This window comes from Nannospalax galili, unplaced genomic scaffold (assembly GCF_000622305.1).
Source record: "Nannospalax galili isolate Female #2095 unplaced genomic scaffold, S.galili_v1.0 scaffold1051, whole genome shotgun sequence".
Taxonomy (NCBI): Eukaryota; Metazoa; Chordata; class Mammalia; order Rodentia; family Spalacidae; genus Nannospalax; species Nannospalax galili.
Genome location: NW_008331995.1, coordinates 1,075,372 through 1,092,182, shown reverse-complemented (window position 1 = coordinate 1,092,182; position 16,811 = coordinate 1,075,372). Strand labels below are relative to the sequence as shown.

Here is a 16,811-nt window from a genome sequence, read left to right as displayed (position 1 = left end):
CAGAGGCAGGCAGGGGACAAGGCTGCTCCGTGCAGCACTTTAAGTTCTGTTGATCATTTCCCTCTCAGTTTCTTGTTTACCCTCTCTCTCTAGACAAGTGTCTGGAAGTCACACCTTAAAAGTTCAGGCTATGGGATTCTCAACCACTGAAGGTAGAGGCTCACTGTAGTGCTATCTTCCCACTTTGGAAATCTTGTCGGATCCTTTCTTGCCCACAGTAATCCCTAGGGTCTGTGTTCTCACAGTCTGTCCCCTCGGGCAGATGACCCAACTGTCTGCTACTCACCTGTCCTGTCATTCACAGAAGCCCCAGGTGACCCTCTCACATCCTATTACTACTCATGAGCCATCCCTAGATCAGACCCTGGGACTGGGAAATATTGTTTCCTACTAGCTGAGGCTGGTTCTAAGGGTGGCTGTAGTGCTCCCTACCCCCAAGCTTATGGCCTGAGAGTGGTGGAAAGATGGCATCCCCCACAGAGAGTAAGTTCCACCAGAAACGGGTAGAGGACCTGGTGAGAATCAAGCGAGGTGGGAGCTCCTTAGCACACAGAGCCCTGGGGTTGTGTGTAGCAGGTAGAGTCCAGACATGCGCCCCCTCCTTTTCTGATGGTGTTATGTGCAGGTGCCAATGGAGGGATAGCATCTTTGACAAACACACCCAGGACTTTATTATCTAGAGTTGAAGCCCACTTCTTTTCCACTGACTTGGTCTATTCTAAATACCACAGACTGGATAGTTTCTTAAACAATAGAAGCATATTTCTCACAGTTCAAGGCCCTGGCAGATTGGGTGCCTGGGAAGATCCCTTTCTGGCTCATAGATGGTGCTTTCTCACTGCATCCTCACATGGACTCTTCCGTCTCTTTCATAAAGACCTTCATCTATGTGGGCAGAAACCTCATGATCTAATTACCTCTTAAACGGCTCTACCTCCTTATACTAGCAATGTTGGGTATTAGGACTTCAGCACGTGAATTTGGAGGAGAAACATATGCTTAAACTATAGCATTTGACAAGCCATTATAGTGACTGCCCTTTCAATGATATACGCCGGTGATATAGTTTGATTTAGCCATCCACTCTATGTAGAAAGACCCCTATAACATAAGTACTGGAAATACCACAGAAAGTCCTGACCCTGTACCCAAGCATCACTTCCAATGAAAGAATAATACACCTATACATATACATATGATGTCATGGTATAAAAGAGTCTTTAATACACAGGGAAAGGTGGAGAGCAACTGGGGTTGCTATTGACTGTGGACAAGAAAACTTCTCCAGACATCTGAGCAGATAAACTAAGTCGAGTGAAGACGGGACTGGCATTGTGGTTAGGAGCAGGACATCTGAGTACAGATCTGGTCTCTGACTCCTAAATATATTGCCTTATTTGATCTTCTGTGTCTCTATTTCCCCCTCCTCTAAAAGGCAAAAATAATGGTAGAAATCCACCTCAACAAAACTGAGTAATTGAATGACTTTGCATAAATAAATGCTTAAAACAGTGCTTCATCGTGTTAGTACTGTTACATATTGATTTCAGATTGATCTGAAGTGTTTGTGAGCAGAATTTGTTCAGATTTTGGAATATTTGCATTTAATGAAATATTTTAGGGATGGAACACACATCTAAGCACAAAGCTCATTTATATTTCCTATATGCACATAACCTTAAGATAATTTTATATGACACCTCCAATAATTTTTATGTATGGAGTAAAGTTTCATTATATAGAATTTTCTGCTTGCAGCATCATGTTGACACCAAAGTTTGGAGTTTTAAAGCATTTTGACTTTGGGTTTTTTGGATTAGGGATGCTCAACTTTTGTTGCTATTTGAGGAAAATGTGTTCCAAGCAGAACTCATGGCTAAGCTTTTTTGATCTAGATACTCCATGCTGGAAGCAAGTGAAGCTGGAAAGTTGCTGACTGGTAGAATGAGTTGTAATCGGGTGTGCAGACCAATTGCATGGGGTTTGATTATGGAGCAATTGACACAGCATGAATCCTGAACCAAAGTAGGGTGTCACTGGCAGCTTTCACAAGGCACCGTGGTGCTCAAAACAGCTCCTCAGCCTTCTTCTCTTCTGTCTCTTGCTTCCCAGGGATCGACCAAGGTCAAATGACCTATGATGGCCAACACTGGCATGCAACGGAGACCTGTTTCTGCTGTGCTCATTGTAAGAAGTCCCTCCTAGGGCGACCATTCCTCCCAAAGCAGGGTCAGATATTCTGCTCACGGGCCTGCAGTGCTGGGGAGGACCCCAATGGCTCTGATTCTTCTGACTCGGCCTTCCAGAATGCCAGAGCCAAGGAGTCCCGGCGCAGTGCCAAAATCGGCAAGAACAAGGGCAAGACAGAGGAGGCCATGATGAACCAGCACAGCCAGCTGCAAGTGAGTTCTAACCGGCTCTCAGCTGATGTGGACCCCCTGTCAATGCAGATGGATCTCCTCAGCCTGTCCAGCCAGACTCCCAGCCTCAACCGGGACCCCATTTGGAGGAGCCGGGATGAGCCCTTCCACTATGGAAACAAGATGGAGCAGAACCAGTCCCAGAGTCCTTTGCAGCTCCTCAGCCAGTGCAACATCAGAACTTCCTACAGCCCAGGAGGGCAGGGGGCAGGAGCCCAGCCCGATATGTGGGCCAAGCACTTCAGCAACCCCAAGAGAAGCTCGTCACTGGCTATGAAGGGCCATGGGGGCAGCTTTATGAAGGAATGCCGTGAGGACTATTACCCAGGGAGGCTGAGGTCCCAGGAGAGCTACAGTGACATGTCCAGCCAAAGCTTCAGTGAAACCCGCGGCAGCATCCCTGTCCCCAAGTATGAGGAAGAGGAAGAAGAGGAGGAAGAAGGAGGCATATCCACACAGCCACAGTGCCGGACCCGTCGTCCACTCAGTTCCCTGAAATACACAGAGGACATGACCCCCACTGAGCAGACTCCTCATGGCTCCATGGAATCGCTGGCCCTGTCAAATGCAACAGGTAGGCTGGTCCTCGGGAATATAATGTTTTTCTGTACTGTGCCCTCCTCTAGTCTGGCTGCTGGGAAAAGTCAATGCAAGTTTCAGATAGATTTTTGTCTCTGATGGAATATAGAGATTTCAAGGTCTGGATGCCTCTGAAGTATGGTGATTTGGGGACCAGGTACTCCCAGTAGAGGAAGGATGTCGCCTCAGAGCTCTGGCTCTAACTTGTCCCAGAGGGGGCTCTGGAGACTGTATTGCAACCTAGAGTCAGTTCCTTCTTATGACACTGGAACTGATGTGTCATCCCACCATGCCCATCCATCATTACTTTTGGATGGCTGGAGGATGGCAGCTGGGGGAGTGGAGGGGGGGGTCACTATGGGTAAGGCAGCATGTTGGCTGAAGACAGCGTTCATGAAAAGGACCAGCTGTAAGATAATGACAGTATTTACCACAACTGGGTTGCAAGTGCCCCAGCCTGCCGCTGCTTGAGGCACCTAGCTTCCAAAGGTTTTTCTGAAGCCCAGTATCTCACAGATATACAAATAAAAATGTAGGAAATCCATAAATAGATGAGGAGAAGACAGACTGGCTGAAACAGACAGGATGTTGTCTGTCTCAGTGTGCTGTCTCCAACAGAGTTTTCCTACAGCTTGTGGAGACAAGACAGTTGCCCGAGACGGCCATTGCCTGTATATATGCATGTGCGTGTTCGGTGTGCTCATCTTACTGATCAGGGTATGTAAACTAGGTAGGATGCTGTTGTAATACTCATCTGCTGTGTCATTTGTGGAGAGTGTGTCAGTCAAGCTCGGCAGGGCCACATGTTGGTCTGCATCTTGGGAAGAATACTCTAAGATATGCTCAGTGTTTCTGTCCCTCTCAAAGCAAAGAACCAGAGTCATGGGTATGCTTTCATAGCAGGTCCCATAGTCCAAGGTGTATCAGGGATCTCCAGCCTTTTGACATTGCATCATACCGTCATCTACAAATGTGTTGGGCCACATTCATAGCTATCCTGGGATGCATATGGCCTACGGTCCACAGGTTAGACATGCCTGGGCTATGGATAGAGGTGATAAGCTCTATCAATTCCATGCATTGGGGACAGCTGCTGTTTAGCTCCAGCTACCTGTTGCCATAAACATTTTCCAACTAACACATACAGTTCTTACCATATGCCAGCCATACCACTTGCCAACCATTGTTCTGGGCACAGTGCAAATACTATCTTGACTAATTAAGTTGTCACAACACTTTAAGGGAGGCATATCATTATTCTGAGTTAAAGAATCAGAAACAGAAAATTTGAGTTACTCAAAATTACCCAGCTTTTTAAAATTAATTAAATTTGTTCTTTAACAGTTTCATGCATAGTAGAACGCATTGTTACTCCCATGTCCCAACCGCTCATCTCCTGCTCAACTCCTCCATCAACTTCTCCTCTTCCCTAAAGTTAACTTTTCCATATTCATGTCTTTTGTTTTAGTTTTGACCAGGATTGTCTGAGTGTACATAGGTATAGAACTATCCAATGGAGCCTAATGGGCTTAACAGTGGGCTTACAGCTGAAGATAATGACTCCCCATCCCCCACAATCCATCAGTAGCCAATGGTTCAGGGAAGGGTGGGGTTCACATGAGCCCTTCTCATCCATGACTTGCTGTTGACCAAACTTTGGGAGATAGAATAATGGTGTGCCCTATTGACAGTAGAATATGCCCTTTCTGTAATCACAGCAGCTGCTACCATCATATGAGCCCCACTTGATTAGATCTTTCATAGCAGTTAAAAATACAGCGTTTTAAAGATGTAGAATCCATTTAAACTGTCTCCTAGACAAACAAAAGGTGTATCTGAGTCATAGGATGTCTATAGAATATGTTTTACCTTTTATCTCTCTTCAAATGCCTTTTCCACCTGTGGTCTCACTTGTCCCAGAAGACAAAGCTCAGCTACCCTTACCCCCATGCTTCAGATGGAAAACTGTGAGACTTCAGCGAATAAGTACCTTTCCTGACATAGAAGAATTGAGCAATTAGTGAAGAGTGAGGACTGCCTGGCTTCCAGCCCAGACTATGTTACTCTGGAAAGATTTATGGGCTATGATTGTGTAAGACGCCAATAGATGTACCTCAGCCTCTGGAGCTGCGTTTCTGAAGGCAAGACCACCTGCACTGGAATCATTGGAATGCATGATTAAAATGTGAGTCCCTGGGCCTCCTCCCTAGGTCCTCTGCAGAGGCAGAGCCCAGGAGTCTGCATTTTTGCCAGCTCCATGCTGTCCTGATGAGTATCATTGTCTGAGAACAGATGTTCTAGGTCTGTCTGCTGTGACAATAAGTGCCTCACCTTAGTGGGCCTTACGAGGAAGTCAGAGGGTTTCCCATGGGAATGTGGGAAAGGCCAAGACAGAAAAAACATATAGTATCTACTTGTAAGGAAGAGGCCATGAAATATTTATCCCCATAGTTCTCAGTGGGTCCTTGGGCAAGATAGTGTCCCTCTTCTCTGATTCTGAAAGGCAACACTGAACACGTGTGAAGAAACTGAGAACAAAGATTCCTGAAATCAGCACTGTCCATTATGGTAGCCACCAGCCACACGGCTATTGAAATAAGATTAATTAAGATTAAGTGACATGGACATCACAGGCCATTGATCTGCTAGCAAGATATAAGTGCCCAACAGCAATGAGCTGAAATTCAAATTTCATTTTCTTTCATTTAAATTCCATTAACCGCATGAGGCTAATGGCAACCCTCCTAGACAGAAGACCGAGTAAGCGTATGATGTGCATCTGGTGTTAATCCCTCTGTCAGTCTCTGGGATTTCTTGTACAACCCCTGGTTTTCTAGATTCTCTGCTTCTAGTTAAAAATAGTAGGTTGGAAGTCATGGTCCCTGTGTTAATTTCTTCCAACATATTTATTTTTAATTATATATTTTTGAGACTGGATCTCATGTAGGCCAGGTTGGCCTCAAATTCCCTATGTAGCCAATGATGACCTTGAATTTCTAATTCCCCTGCCTCCAAGTTTTGGGATTACAGGTGTGCTACCATGCCCAGTTTATGCAGTACTGGGAATTGAACCCAGGGCTTCATGCATACTAGGCAAGCGCTCTACCCACTGAGCTACACCTCTAGCCACAATCCCTAGATTAAGATCTCCCCTTCAATTATTTTTTGAATTTATTTATTTTTATTTTATGTGTATGAGTGTTTTTTCCTGCATACATGTAAGTGCACCACATGTATATAAACCTGCAGAGACCAGAAGAGAGTGTCAGATCCCCTGGAACTAGAGGTATAACTAGTTGTTAGCCACCATGTGGTTTCTGGGAACCAAATCCCAGTCCTCTGGAAGAATAGCTTAACTGCTGAGCCATCTCTGCAGACCCATTTTTTTTAGTGTGTACTGCTAGGAATTGAACCCAGGGCCTCATGCCTGCAAGGCAAGTGCTCTGTCACTGAGCTGTATCAACAACTCCATTTTATTTTCATTTTTTATTTTGAGGCGAGGTCTCACTAAATTACCTTGACATACCCTGACCCCTCATCCTCCTGCCTCAGCCTCCTGAATCACTGGGCTCACAGGCCTATGCCACCAGGCCTGACTCCACCTCATTATGCAGGAATCATATGGCCTTAAAGAAGTCACTAAATTCTCTAAGACTCAATTTTCTGTAAACTGGAATTGGTGACTATTGATACTTCATTTGTGAACATTTTGTGAAAATTAAATGATAGGTAAGATTAAATTCATGAATATAACCTTTGGTGTATATGACCCTCTGTAATAGTTACTGGATACTTTTTACTGTTAGTTCTTTTTCCTATAAAACACATTGCAGGATGTCTCAGCTATGCCTTTTTCCTGGTGACCACCCGTGTGCAGGCATGCTGTATGCATAAATGCCCCTGTGTGCTCCTTTTCCCCAGACAGCAGGAGGCAATGTGTAAAATAGGGAATTAGAGAGAGTTGTTCATGCCCTTGCATTTTCATGGTATCGTCAGACGTGACAGTGAGAAAAGTGATGCCTCATACTTCATACTCAGCATCCTGTTTCCCCCCTGGAGCATAACAACCTAAGTGGCTTTTTGTATCCTGCCCTACATAGTCCTGCACCAAGGATGCAGTGCTGATAGACATGGAAAGTTGGTTTTCTCTCTGCGCATCCCCGGGGTTACATCTCAAGTCTTCCAGAACTACTAGTCTTTTGAGAGACAGTGATCTGAACTGTCTATGTATTTTTTAAGCCTTAGAATCAGTAGACTGGGAGTTGTGGATATGTCACTGAAGTTTTTAGTCTAAACTCCTTGATCCTGCCTCTAAAGTTTGGTTCAAGATAATGTAGGGTTTTTTTTTTTCCCCTTCTAAGGTAGGTAATTTATGCTGTTGAGTAAGTTTAGTGTTTAATCTGGCAGGCAGCATGGTCTTTTTGTAGGCAGCGTTGTTCTTTAGAACAGATCTGGAGAAACAGATAGTTCAGCTGCCTGCCAGCCTCTGATCTGGGTCTTGGCACTGCCCAATTTGTTTAGAACTGGGAGTGTGCAGCTCTTCTCCATGGAAAACACCGTCCATGCCTTCTGCTACCACTGAGTGACTCAGGCAGGCATAGTCATCTTGTAAACACCACAGTGTGGGAGCCTTGCAAAGCTCTTTAACCCTGCCCTTCCCGGATATCATCTGAAGCTGTGCATAGCCCAGATGGTCATACCTTAGAATGCTAAGAATAATATCAAGAGTGTCAGTCATCAGCCCTAAGCACTTTATGTGAGCCAGCACACTTAATTCTCATTTCACTCCTAAGTAGATATAACTATTACTCCTATTTTATAGGTAAGAGGCACAGAGAGGCAGGATAGACTCAGACCACATCACTTGAAAGTAGCTATGTTCACAGTAAGGCATTCTAGCTCTAAGCCTATATCTCTAACCACTCATGTGTGGCAGCTGTGAATGATGGTGATGAAGATGCTGTTGCTAATGATAATGGTGATCTTAACAGACCATTGACCATGGTGTGGCATGTTGACACCATCACATACATGATTGAAACCTTACAGCCCTCTGATAAGTCCAACTATCAGCCATTTCATAGATGAGAAGCCCCAGGGTTCATAGAAGTTGTCAGTGTTGGCACCCATACTGTAAATGAGTAGAGGCTCACAACTTCTTTTACCAAAGTTGTGACCTTCCTGTGGTTGCCACAGATGGCCAAGACTTGAACCCATGTGTGACAGACTGCAAAGACCATGCTGTTAACTGCCTGATACATCTCCTCACAAGAAGAGCCTTGATCATAGCCCAGGGGATTTATACAGTGGCTTTTGCTGAAGGAACAAGGCCCACCTCTCCTACTAAAGCTGGTTTGTGGGTATGTCAGTCTAACTGTGGTGACGAAACATAAAAGCACAAGTATGCAATGAAGCCAAAGGACAGGAGTCAGAGGGGTCAGAGATGACATTCCAAGATTGGTTAGCTGTAGAAAGACAAGGGAGATCAGGGCAGATGGTCTAGGGGTTAGTGCCCAGGCTAGAAGCGCAAATGAGACAATAGGCTAAGGCAGTAGCTGCAAGTTAGGAGTCTAGGATTAGGTTCTTCACTGGGCCCAAGTATAGCTAGGGTTAGACTTGGAGCAGGGAGCTCTCTGGCAGAGGCTGTTACCACTGGACAGTTGCAGACTATGAATTGGTCCCTGGTGAAGGACCCTGATGAAGGACCCTGGAGAAGGACCCTGGTGAAGAAGAATGAGACTGAGAATGGGGCCATTCCTGAATGATCAGCCACTTTCTACAGGAGGTGGTTCCAGCAATAGAAGCTATAGGATGGGAATCCAGGAACATGGAGTCAGGGAAAGGGAGTGGGGACCCTTCATTAACCCTCTTAAGCACTCAGCACATGTGACTTAAGTGCCTGCTCTGTCAATTACAGCTGCCTGAATGAGAAGGTGGGCTGTGCACAGTCTGCTGAAGTGATAGGCTGGACTTCTTCACAGTTAATATATTGACGGTAACTTAGACAGCCAACTTACCTATTCTGTACTTTGGTGTCCTCATATTCAAAGTGAAATAACAGGGTTGCTCTGGGAATTGAGTTACTTCCTATGAAGAATTTAGAACAGTGCCCAATACTCTGCATGTATCATAGGGTATCAGCTGTTACTGGCATCATAGGTACCACTGCCTGTGCGTGATGTGTTACTGAGGCAGAGTGAGCCTGGACCTTCTCTGCTTATGTCCATACTCTAGTGGAGCTGACTGTAACCATTCAAATAAGCAGTATCAAATTGTAGGTGTTAAGTGTGGGACTGAGAAGGTGAACAGAGAAGGAATATTGGTGGAATCAGAGAGATCAGAGACATCATCCTAAAAAGTAATATTTACAATAAGGGAAGGATCATGACCAGCATCAAGAGCAGCATCTGTAAAGGCCCTGTGGTAGGAGGATATAACAAAGTATTGAAGAATTGAAGGAAGGCCTCCTGGCTGGACTGGACAGAGAACAGAGTCATAAGCCTGGTAAGGAAGGCAAGGGCTAGATAGATCTGAGCTATGTGGGGCTAATTGAAGGGCATAGGCCTCTAAGCACCATGGAAAGCTCATAAAATGTCATGCTAAAAAGGAAGTGAGGTGACAGCATCTGATTTACATTTTGATGAGATGCCCATGGTGGCTATATGGGGATTTGACTGTAAAAGGGCCAATATGGGTTTAGGAAAGGTCCTTGGGGACAGTCTGGATTACAGTGCCCATGGTATCAAAGCAGGATGATGTTCAAAATAACAGGACAGAGTGTTAGGAGAAGAAAAGGGTGGAAGCTTACAGTCGTGCTGGAGAAGAGTCTTGGGAGCCAGAGGAAGATGGACTTATGAAACACCAGTGCTAGACAGTGTTCTCTGGCTTTGCAATTGCTGCCTGTTGCCAGCCTCAGTAGGAAGTTCCTGTGTGATTGTCCTGGCTTTGAGGACAGGTCTTGAGGGTCCTTCCCCTTGTCACATCCATGGTGGGTTTTGTCAAGTGTGTCCTTGGTCAGGCCTCCCTTCCAGGCCTGGAAGCTCAGTTGTACAGCATGAAGCTGTTGATGGCTGAGGGGGCAGGAGGCACTTTTTTCAGCATTGCTGGCAGACTGGAGAAGCTGCAGACAACAGAGGCAGGATCTGAAGCAACCACTGGCAACAGCTCACTCTCCCAAGAATGTCTGAAATGCTTTTTAATCCTTAAAATGCAAAACAGTTCCATATTGGACTTGGGGATGGAACATTTCTCCTGCTCTGCATAGCATGGATAGCCATCTTCTAACCCAATTTCTTTAGGCAGTTGGGCAAAACTCCTAAGCAGTTGGCACAACTTGGGGAGCCACACCTCAGACATGCTTGGGAATTGTCTGGCCCCCATCCCCCATCTTTTTATTCATTCCTGTCTTAGTTACTTGTCTTGGTGTGACACAATACCTGACAAACACAACTTAAGGAAAGAAGGGTTTACTTTGGCTCGCATTCCCACATGGCAGGGAAGTCATGGTGGCAGAAGTTCATACCACATCTGCATCAGGAAACAGAGGCAAATGAATACTGGTTGACTTCTCTTTTTTATTCAGCTCAGGACCCCAGCCCAAGGAATGGCTTTTCCCTCAGCTAAAGTAAGTCTTCCCACCTCAGTAAACCTGGTCTAGAAAGTCCCTCACAGGCATATCCAGAGGCTAACTTAATCTAGAGAATCCTTCCCGGTGTACCCAAAGGCATGTCTCTTAGGTGATTCTAGATCCTGTCAAGTTAACAAACAGTATTTTGTTTGTTTGTTTGTTTGTTTGTCTGTTTGTTTGAGACAGGGTCTCCATGTAGCCCCAGCTGGGCCTGGAACCTACTATGTAGACCAGGCTGGCCTCCAACACAGAGATCTGTCTGCCTCTGCCTCCAGAGCACTGGGATTAAAGGTATGCACCACAGTGCCCAGCTAACAATCAGTTTTAGCCATCACAATTACTTTCCCTGAGGAAGATGTTCAGCCACACCTGGAAACCTAGAACTCACCTTAAATTCTGTCCCTTGGCCCCAGGGCCAGGATGGGCTTGGAAAAGGCTTTCAGATTGTCATTGCAAGGTGTCAAAGAGCTCTTGTTTGGAAGCATTACTAGTGGTCAAGGACTGGGCCACTTGGCTCCATGTTCTTAGACTCTTACTGAAGAATGAAATAAAAATCCACATGATTGCAAAGTAGCAAAGGAATTATACAAAAGCAAATCCATAGTACAGGTTAGAAAAGGATACACTGGCTGGGTATGGTAGCCCATACCTTTAATCCCAACACTGGGGAGGCAGAGGCAGGCGGATCTCTGTGAGTTCAAGGCCAGCCTGGTCTACAGTGAGTTCCAGGACAGCTGGGGCTACAGGGAGACCCTGTCTCAAAAAGATAAAAGAAAGAAAGAAAAAAAAGGATACACTTAAGGTTGACACATGGGTCATATAAGTAAGGGTACTCAAGGTTCCTGATCATTGTTGAGGGGGAGGCTTCCTTTTATGGGATTCAAGAGAAGGAGGCATTTGATTACTAAGGGTCTAATTTGGATGGTTCTCTATTTCAATTTGGGTGGTTTTCTGGTTTTATCAACAGACTTGGATTATATGACCCTTTCTCACTGCTTATATCCTCTCCCATGATGCATCTGACTTTAATCATATGCACACCAAATTATGCAGGATAAATTGGGAATCCTCCCAAAAGTCAACTTGAGGACACAGTTTCCCTTACTGTCCATGCACCCCAAACCATATCAGCCTGGATCGTCCTTTGCCCATAGTTCACAGATTGTGTTCTAGGCTATGTTTGAATAGAAACAGAGTATTATCAAGGCATTGCTAAGGGGACTAACTTATAAGTTGTTCAAAGCTCTATGCAAATGGGGTTCCCAGGGTTCTAGGTGCTTTCTTTGGAGAGGACTGTATGCATAGCCCAAGGCAAGTGGATTCCCCGGTTGCTGAGCCATTCCCTATGCTCACCTGCTTCACAAGTGTGAGAACCCCAACTCCAAATGATGCAAATGAACAATAACCCACCCCCCAAAAATGATCAAATGGCTGCAGAGTCCACCGATGTTTAGTTCTTCACCCAAATGCTTTCATTAGGACTTGGTCTCCATCCATGTCTCAACTCTTTCTTTCCTCAGCTGAGATGGTAAAGGCAGCCATCAACAGCCCTAGCCCTTAGTAGCCAATGAAGGGGAAAGAGAGCGCTCTTTCTCGATAGTACCTCCCCAAAGTCCAGAATTAAATTGCATTGGCCAGACTTGCATCACTTAACAATTCTTAATTTGACCTCCATGTCTGGAAGAAATTAATCACATGCTCAGCCCAGGACTAGGCAGTGAGGTCAAGCCCCTCATGACTACAGGCAGAGAATGGAGATGGAAGGCTGCTTTAGTTACTTTTCTGTTGCTCTGATAAAATACCATGACAAAAAGCAACTTAGGGAAGAAAGGGTTTATCTTGACTTACAGTTCCAGAGGGACAAAGTTATCATGGTGGCAGAAGCAGAAGCTATCTGATCACATGTTCATTCATACACAGGAAGCACATAGAACAGGAAGGGGGCAACGCTGTAAACCCTCAAAACCTTCACCAAGTAACATAATTCCTCCAGCAAGGCTTCACTTCCAGGAAGATTCCATAACCTCCCAAACAGCATCACTAATAGCTGATCAAGGATTCAGACACATGAGACATTTCTTATTCAAACCACAGGGATTCTTAAAAGGTACTCAAGATCATATTTTCAAAGGAAGAGGTGAAACCATGGGCTTCTAATCCACTGTAGATATTCCTTCCATCAGGGCCTATCCTTTTGAACTGATCCCATCTTCTAGGAGCCATAGAACCTGAATTTCGCATCAAATGTCCATTTTGTGTGATAATTTGGGTTTTCTGTAGATAAAAGCACCAGTTTGGGGGCTGGGATCCTATAGTGGTTTTCATATAGATTTTTAGACCTTTGAGGTGTTTGTTAGGGTTGAATGTAGCCTAACCTTCTAAAAGTCACTCTTTGGGACATGGCCTGAGTACATGCCTTCACCTGAGGTGACTTCTTATCAGTCCCCCAAAGAAGCTGAACCATCTCACTTGCATTTTAGGCTCTGAACATCACCCCTGCTCACCACAGAACAGGACACAGGTGGCAGTGGACAGAATGAAAGACATGGAAGGATCTGTTCTTGGTTTCTCTTCACAGGTCAACTTCCAGGTCTGGGGAGGAAGAAGGGGACATCTTCAGAGCAAGTGAGAGAGGAAGGAAGCAATCAACAAATGGGACAGAGCCCAGTTCAGAATGGCCAGTAGATCTCTGCCACATGTTGTACATAGTCTTGCTAGCATTTTCTTGGTCTTGAGAAATTTTTCCAGTGTTTCAGTGTTTGCTAACTGTTCAGGAGGTGTATTCGTAACCTCTGTGGGTATAAGCATTCAACTCAGCCCAGAGTAAGTAATCACAGCTGCTGACAAGAGAAAAAAGGTTGCTGATATTAGCAAAAAGGCAACACTGGAAAATTGAGTCCAAAGTGGCAGGTGTCAGAGCTAGGACCTGCTCTTCAGACTGGGCAAGATTATTCAGTATGAATTCCAAGATTGTGCATACATTTGCCTTAGATTTGATTTGGGGGACTGTCAATGGAAATGGGTCAGGTAGCTCTTGTTCATTTGAAAATGACTTTGAAACTCAGGTTTTCATGATTTTTAAATTTTTTTATTGAATTTTTGCAATTTTCATACAATACAATTTGATGGTATTTAGATCCCTTTCCCTAGCCATACCCCCTGCTACTGCCCTGCCCCCCCCCACCAAATTCAGTGTACTCCATTATATATTCAGTACGGCCCATAGAGTCTGATTTGTGTCCCCACGTGTCCCTCAGTGTGGGTCCATCCACTGGAGCCTGGTTAACCCACCAGGAGTCCCATCCCTGTAAGAGATTGTCTCTCTCCCTCCCAGTCACTGTGGTTGGGTTGGGATTTCTTACCCACCTTCCCCATGTCTGTGTCGGGATTTTGTCTAGTTTGAGTTTACATGCTGTCACCATTGCTGTGAGTGCACATGTGTAACTGACAATTTGTCTAGAAAACTGTCTCCTTGTGGTCATCCAACGCCTCTGGCTCTTACAGTCTTTCCTCCCCATATTATGCAATGATCTCTGAGCCTTGGGAGGCAGATAGGACACCTATTTAATGATGGCTTTTAATGTATGAGCAAATAGGAAAATGCACCTGAATTAAGAAAAGAGAAATAGGGGAAATAATCTCTAATTCACCACTTGACTCATGTTAATGTTTTTGCAAAGTTTCCATTTTTTTTTTCACTTTATATAATTGTATTATGCTTACCTAACTTGGTTGTAAACACACAAAATATTTAAATTTTTAAAATTTTATGTGTATGAGTGTTATCCCTGCATGTATGTAATGTGCACCTGTATTGTGCAATGCCTGGGGATGGGGCGTAGCAGAAGAGGGCATCAGATCCCCTGGAACTGGAGTTACAGGTGGCTGTTTGCTGCCATGTGGGTGCTGAGAACAGAACCTGGGCCCTCTGCAAGAGCAGCCAGTGCTCTCAATCACTGAGCCCTCTCTCCAACTCCGCAGAATATTTACATGTTGAGTGCATTCACTGGCCTCTCTCATTAGCTTCCCTTCTTTGACCTTTTAGCTATCACTTTTTAACCGTCCTTTTTAATGACTATATTAATAATCTGCTGGATTCTGTAGCACCAAGTTGGACACTTAGATAGTTTTGAAATGATTTGTATTTAAATTTTAACTTCTTTTGACCTCTATCAACAAAATGTATTTTGGTGCTCTCCCTTTTCTTCATTTTTTAAATTTTAAATATTATTATTTTTATGTATATGAGTGTATTGCCTGCACGTATGTATGTATGTATGTAAGTGCACCCATGCCATGCAATGTCCATGAATGTCGGAAGAGGGTGACATATCTCCTAGAACTGGAGTTACGGATGGTGGTTAGCCACCGTGTGAGTTCTGGAAACTGAACCTGGGTCCTCTGCAAGAGCAGCCAGTGCTCTTAACCACTAAACCATCTCTCCACCCCCACCCTTCTCTTTTAACAATAAGCCAGCCTTAAAGACAAGCCATCAATTGTCTCAAGCCTTGCCAGGCCCCTGACTACATTCTCATGACCACCTGAAGCATCCTTCAAAAAGAATATGCTAGTGGTAGCATGGGCCTGCCAATAGGTCTATGCCAACCATCACCTGTCTGTCCTCCCCTCTCTACCTTATAGGAAGTACCTCCCAGGATGTGATTCAAACCTAGAGCCAGCTCTGAGGAGTGTATTTGTGTGTGTGTGTGTCTGTCTGTCTGTCTGTCTGTCTGTCTGTCTGTCGAGGGAGGATTTATAGATGTATTCATGTGGGTGTGTACATGTGTGGGTACTTGTGGAGGTTAGAAATTGATGTCGGTGTCTTCTTTGGTCACTGTCTACCTTATTTTTTTAAGACTATGTCTCTCACTCAACCTGGAGTTTATCAGCATAACTAGACTGATGAGCTAGGGAGCTCCAGAGTTCTTCCTATTCTGACCCTTCCCACGCCCCCAGTGCTCAGTGCCAGGGTTACAAATGGGCACTGCCATACCTGCCTTTTATGTGGGTGCTAGGGAGCTGAACTCAGATCCTCATGCGGCACAGCAAGCACTTTATTGACTAAACCATCTCCCCAGCCCTTTCAAGACTTTTTCTCCATGTAAATAGATAGTCTATCCTTCTGAGTAGTCCAGGGACCCATTTTCATTATAGTCATCTGGATCTTGGGCATCATCTGAGATCTACAGACTCTCTCAGAGCTCCAACAGGGAAATAGCATCTTAACGTATGTCCCAGAAGACCCATAGGCTCACCTGGTTTGAGAACCACTGAGTTGTAGAGTCCCAAACCATATTTCCCATCCAGGTAACTGTCCCTGCCTACTAGCTCATCTGGGGTTAGACCTTACATCTTTGCTACAATGCCCCCTTTACCTGAAATCCAGCACCCTGTTGAGATAAAAGAAAAAAATTATGTATGTTTCTCAAAACTTCTGAATGTGAAGCTGGGGAGATGGCTTAGTTCGTAAATCCTTGCCATACAAGCATGAGGATCTGATTTCAGATTCCCAGTACCCAGGTAATGGCTGTGTGTAGTGGTATGAGCCTGTGATCCCAGGACTAGGGGAGTGGAGAGAGGAGAATCCCTGGTGCTCACTGGCCAACTAGTCTAGCCAAATCAGTAAACTCTAGCTTCAGTGAAAAACACTGTGTCAAAAAATAAGAGGAAGACACTAGACATTGACTTCTGGCCTCCATATGCACGTGCATACACACAAACACATAAACGTACATGCACATACCAAAATAAAAGGCCTCCGAATGTGTCGCCAACTTCAGATCACTCTTGGTACAGTAAACAGCATCTTAGTGAGTGAAGTGCACTCTGACACATATGACTGATATGTTTCTTAAGTGCAGCGCATGGATTAACTATAAAAGAGGGTAGTGTATGCCAGGAACATTTGGTAATTTTGATATCACCAAATGAACACAACAGAAAAAGTGGACAGCATGCTCTAATCTTCTAACAAGGCCCACTTCACTTTGGCTCTAGAATTTATGTAAAAATCAAAAGCACATGAGACCAAAGGTTTACAGGAGGAGAAAGTTGGTGGTTTTATGGTTGGTTTATTCAACCTAGAGTAATTTTTATCAGCACTTCTCAACTCTACCACCCTCACCTGGAGTACATGGGCAGTCTCTCTCTCTCTCTCTCTCTCTCTCTCTCTCTCTCTTCTCCTT

At 44.7% G+C, this 16,811-nt stretch overlaps 1 protein-coding gene across 1 annotated transcript in view; it reads left to right on the top strand.

Moving 5' to 3' along the window:
* Positions 1-16,811, top strand: part of Prickle2 (prickle planar cell polarity protein 2) — a gene marked incomplete in the record, with an annotated part of 122,260 nt that overhangs the window by 75,359 nt on the left and 30,090 nt on the right. Inside the window, 1 exon segment of the mRNA XM_017796604.2 lies at positions 2,113-2,994. Within this exon segment, the coding sequence (XP_017652093.1) occupies positions 2,113-2,994 (882 nt within the window).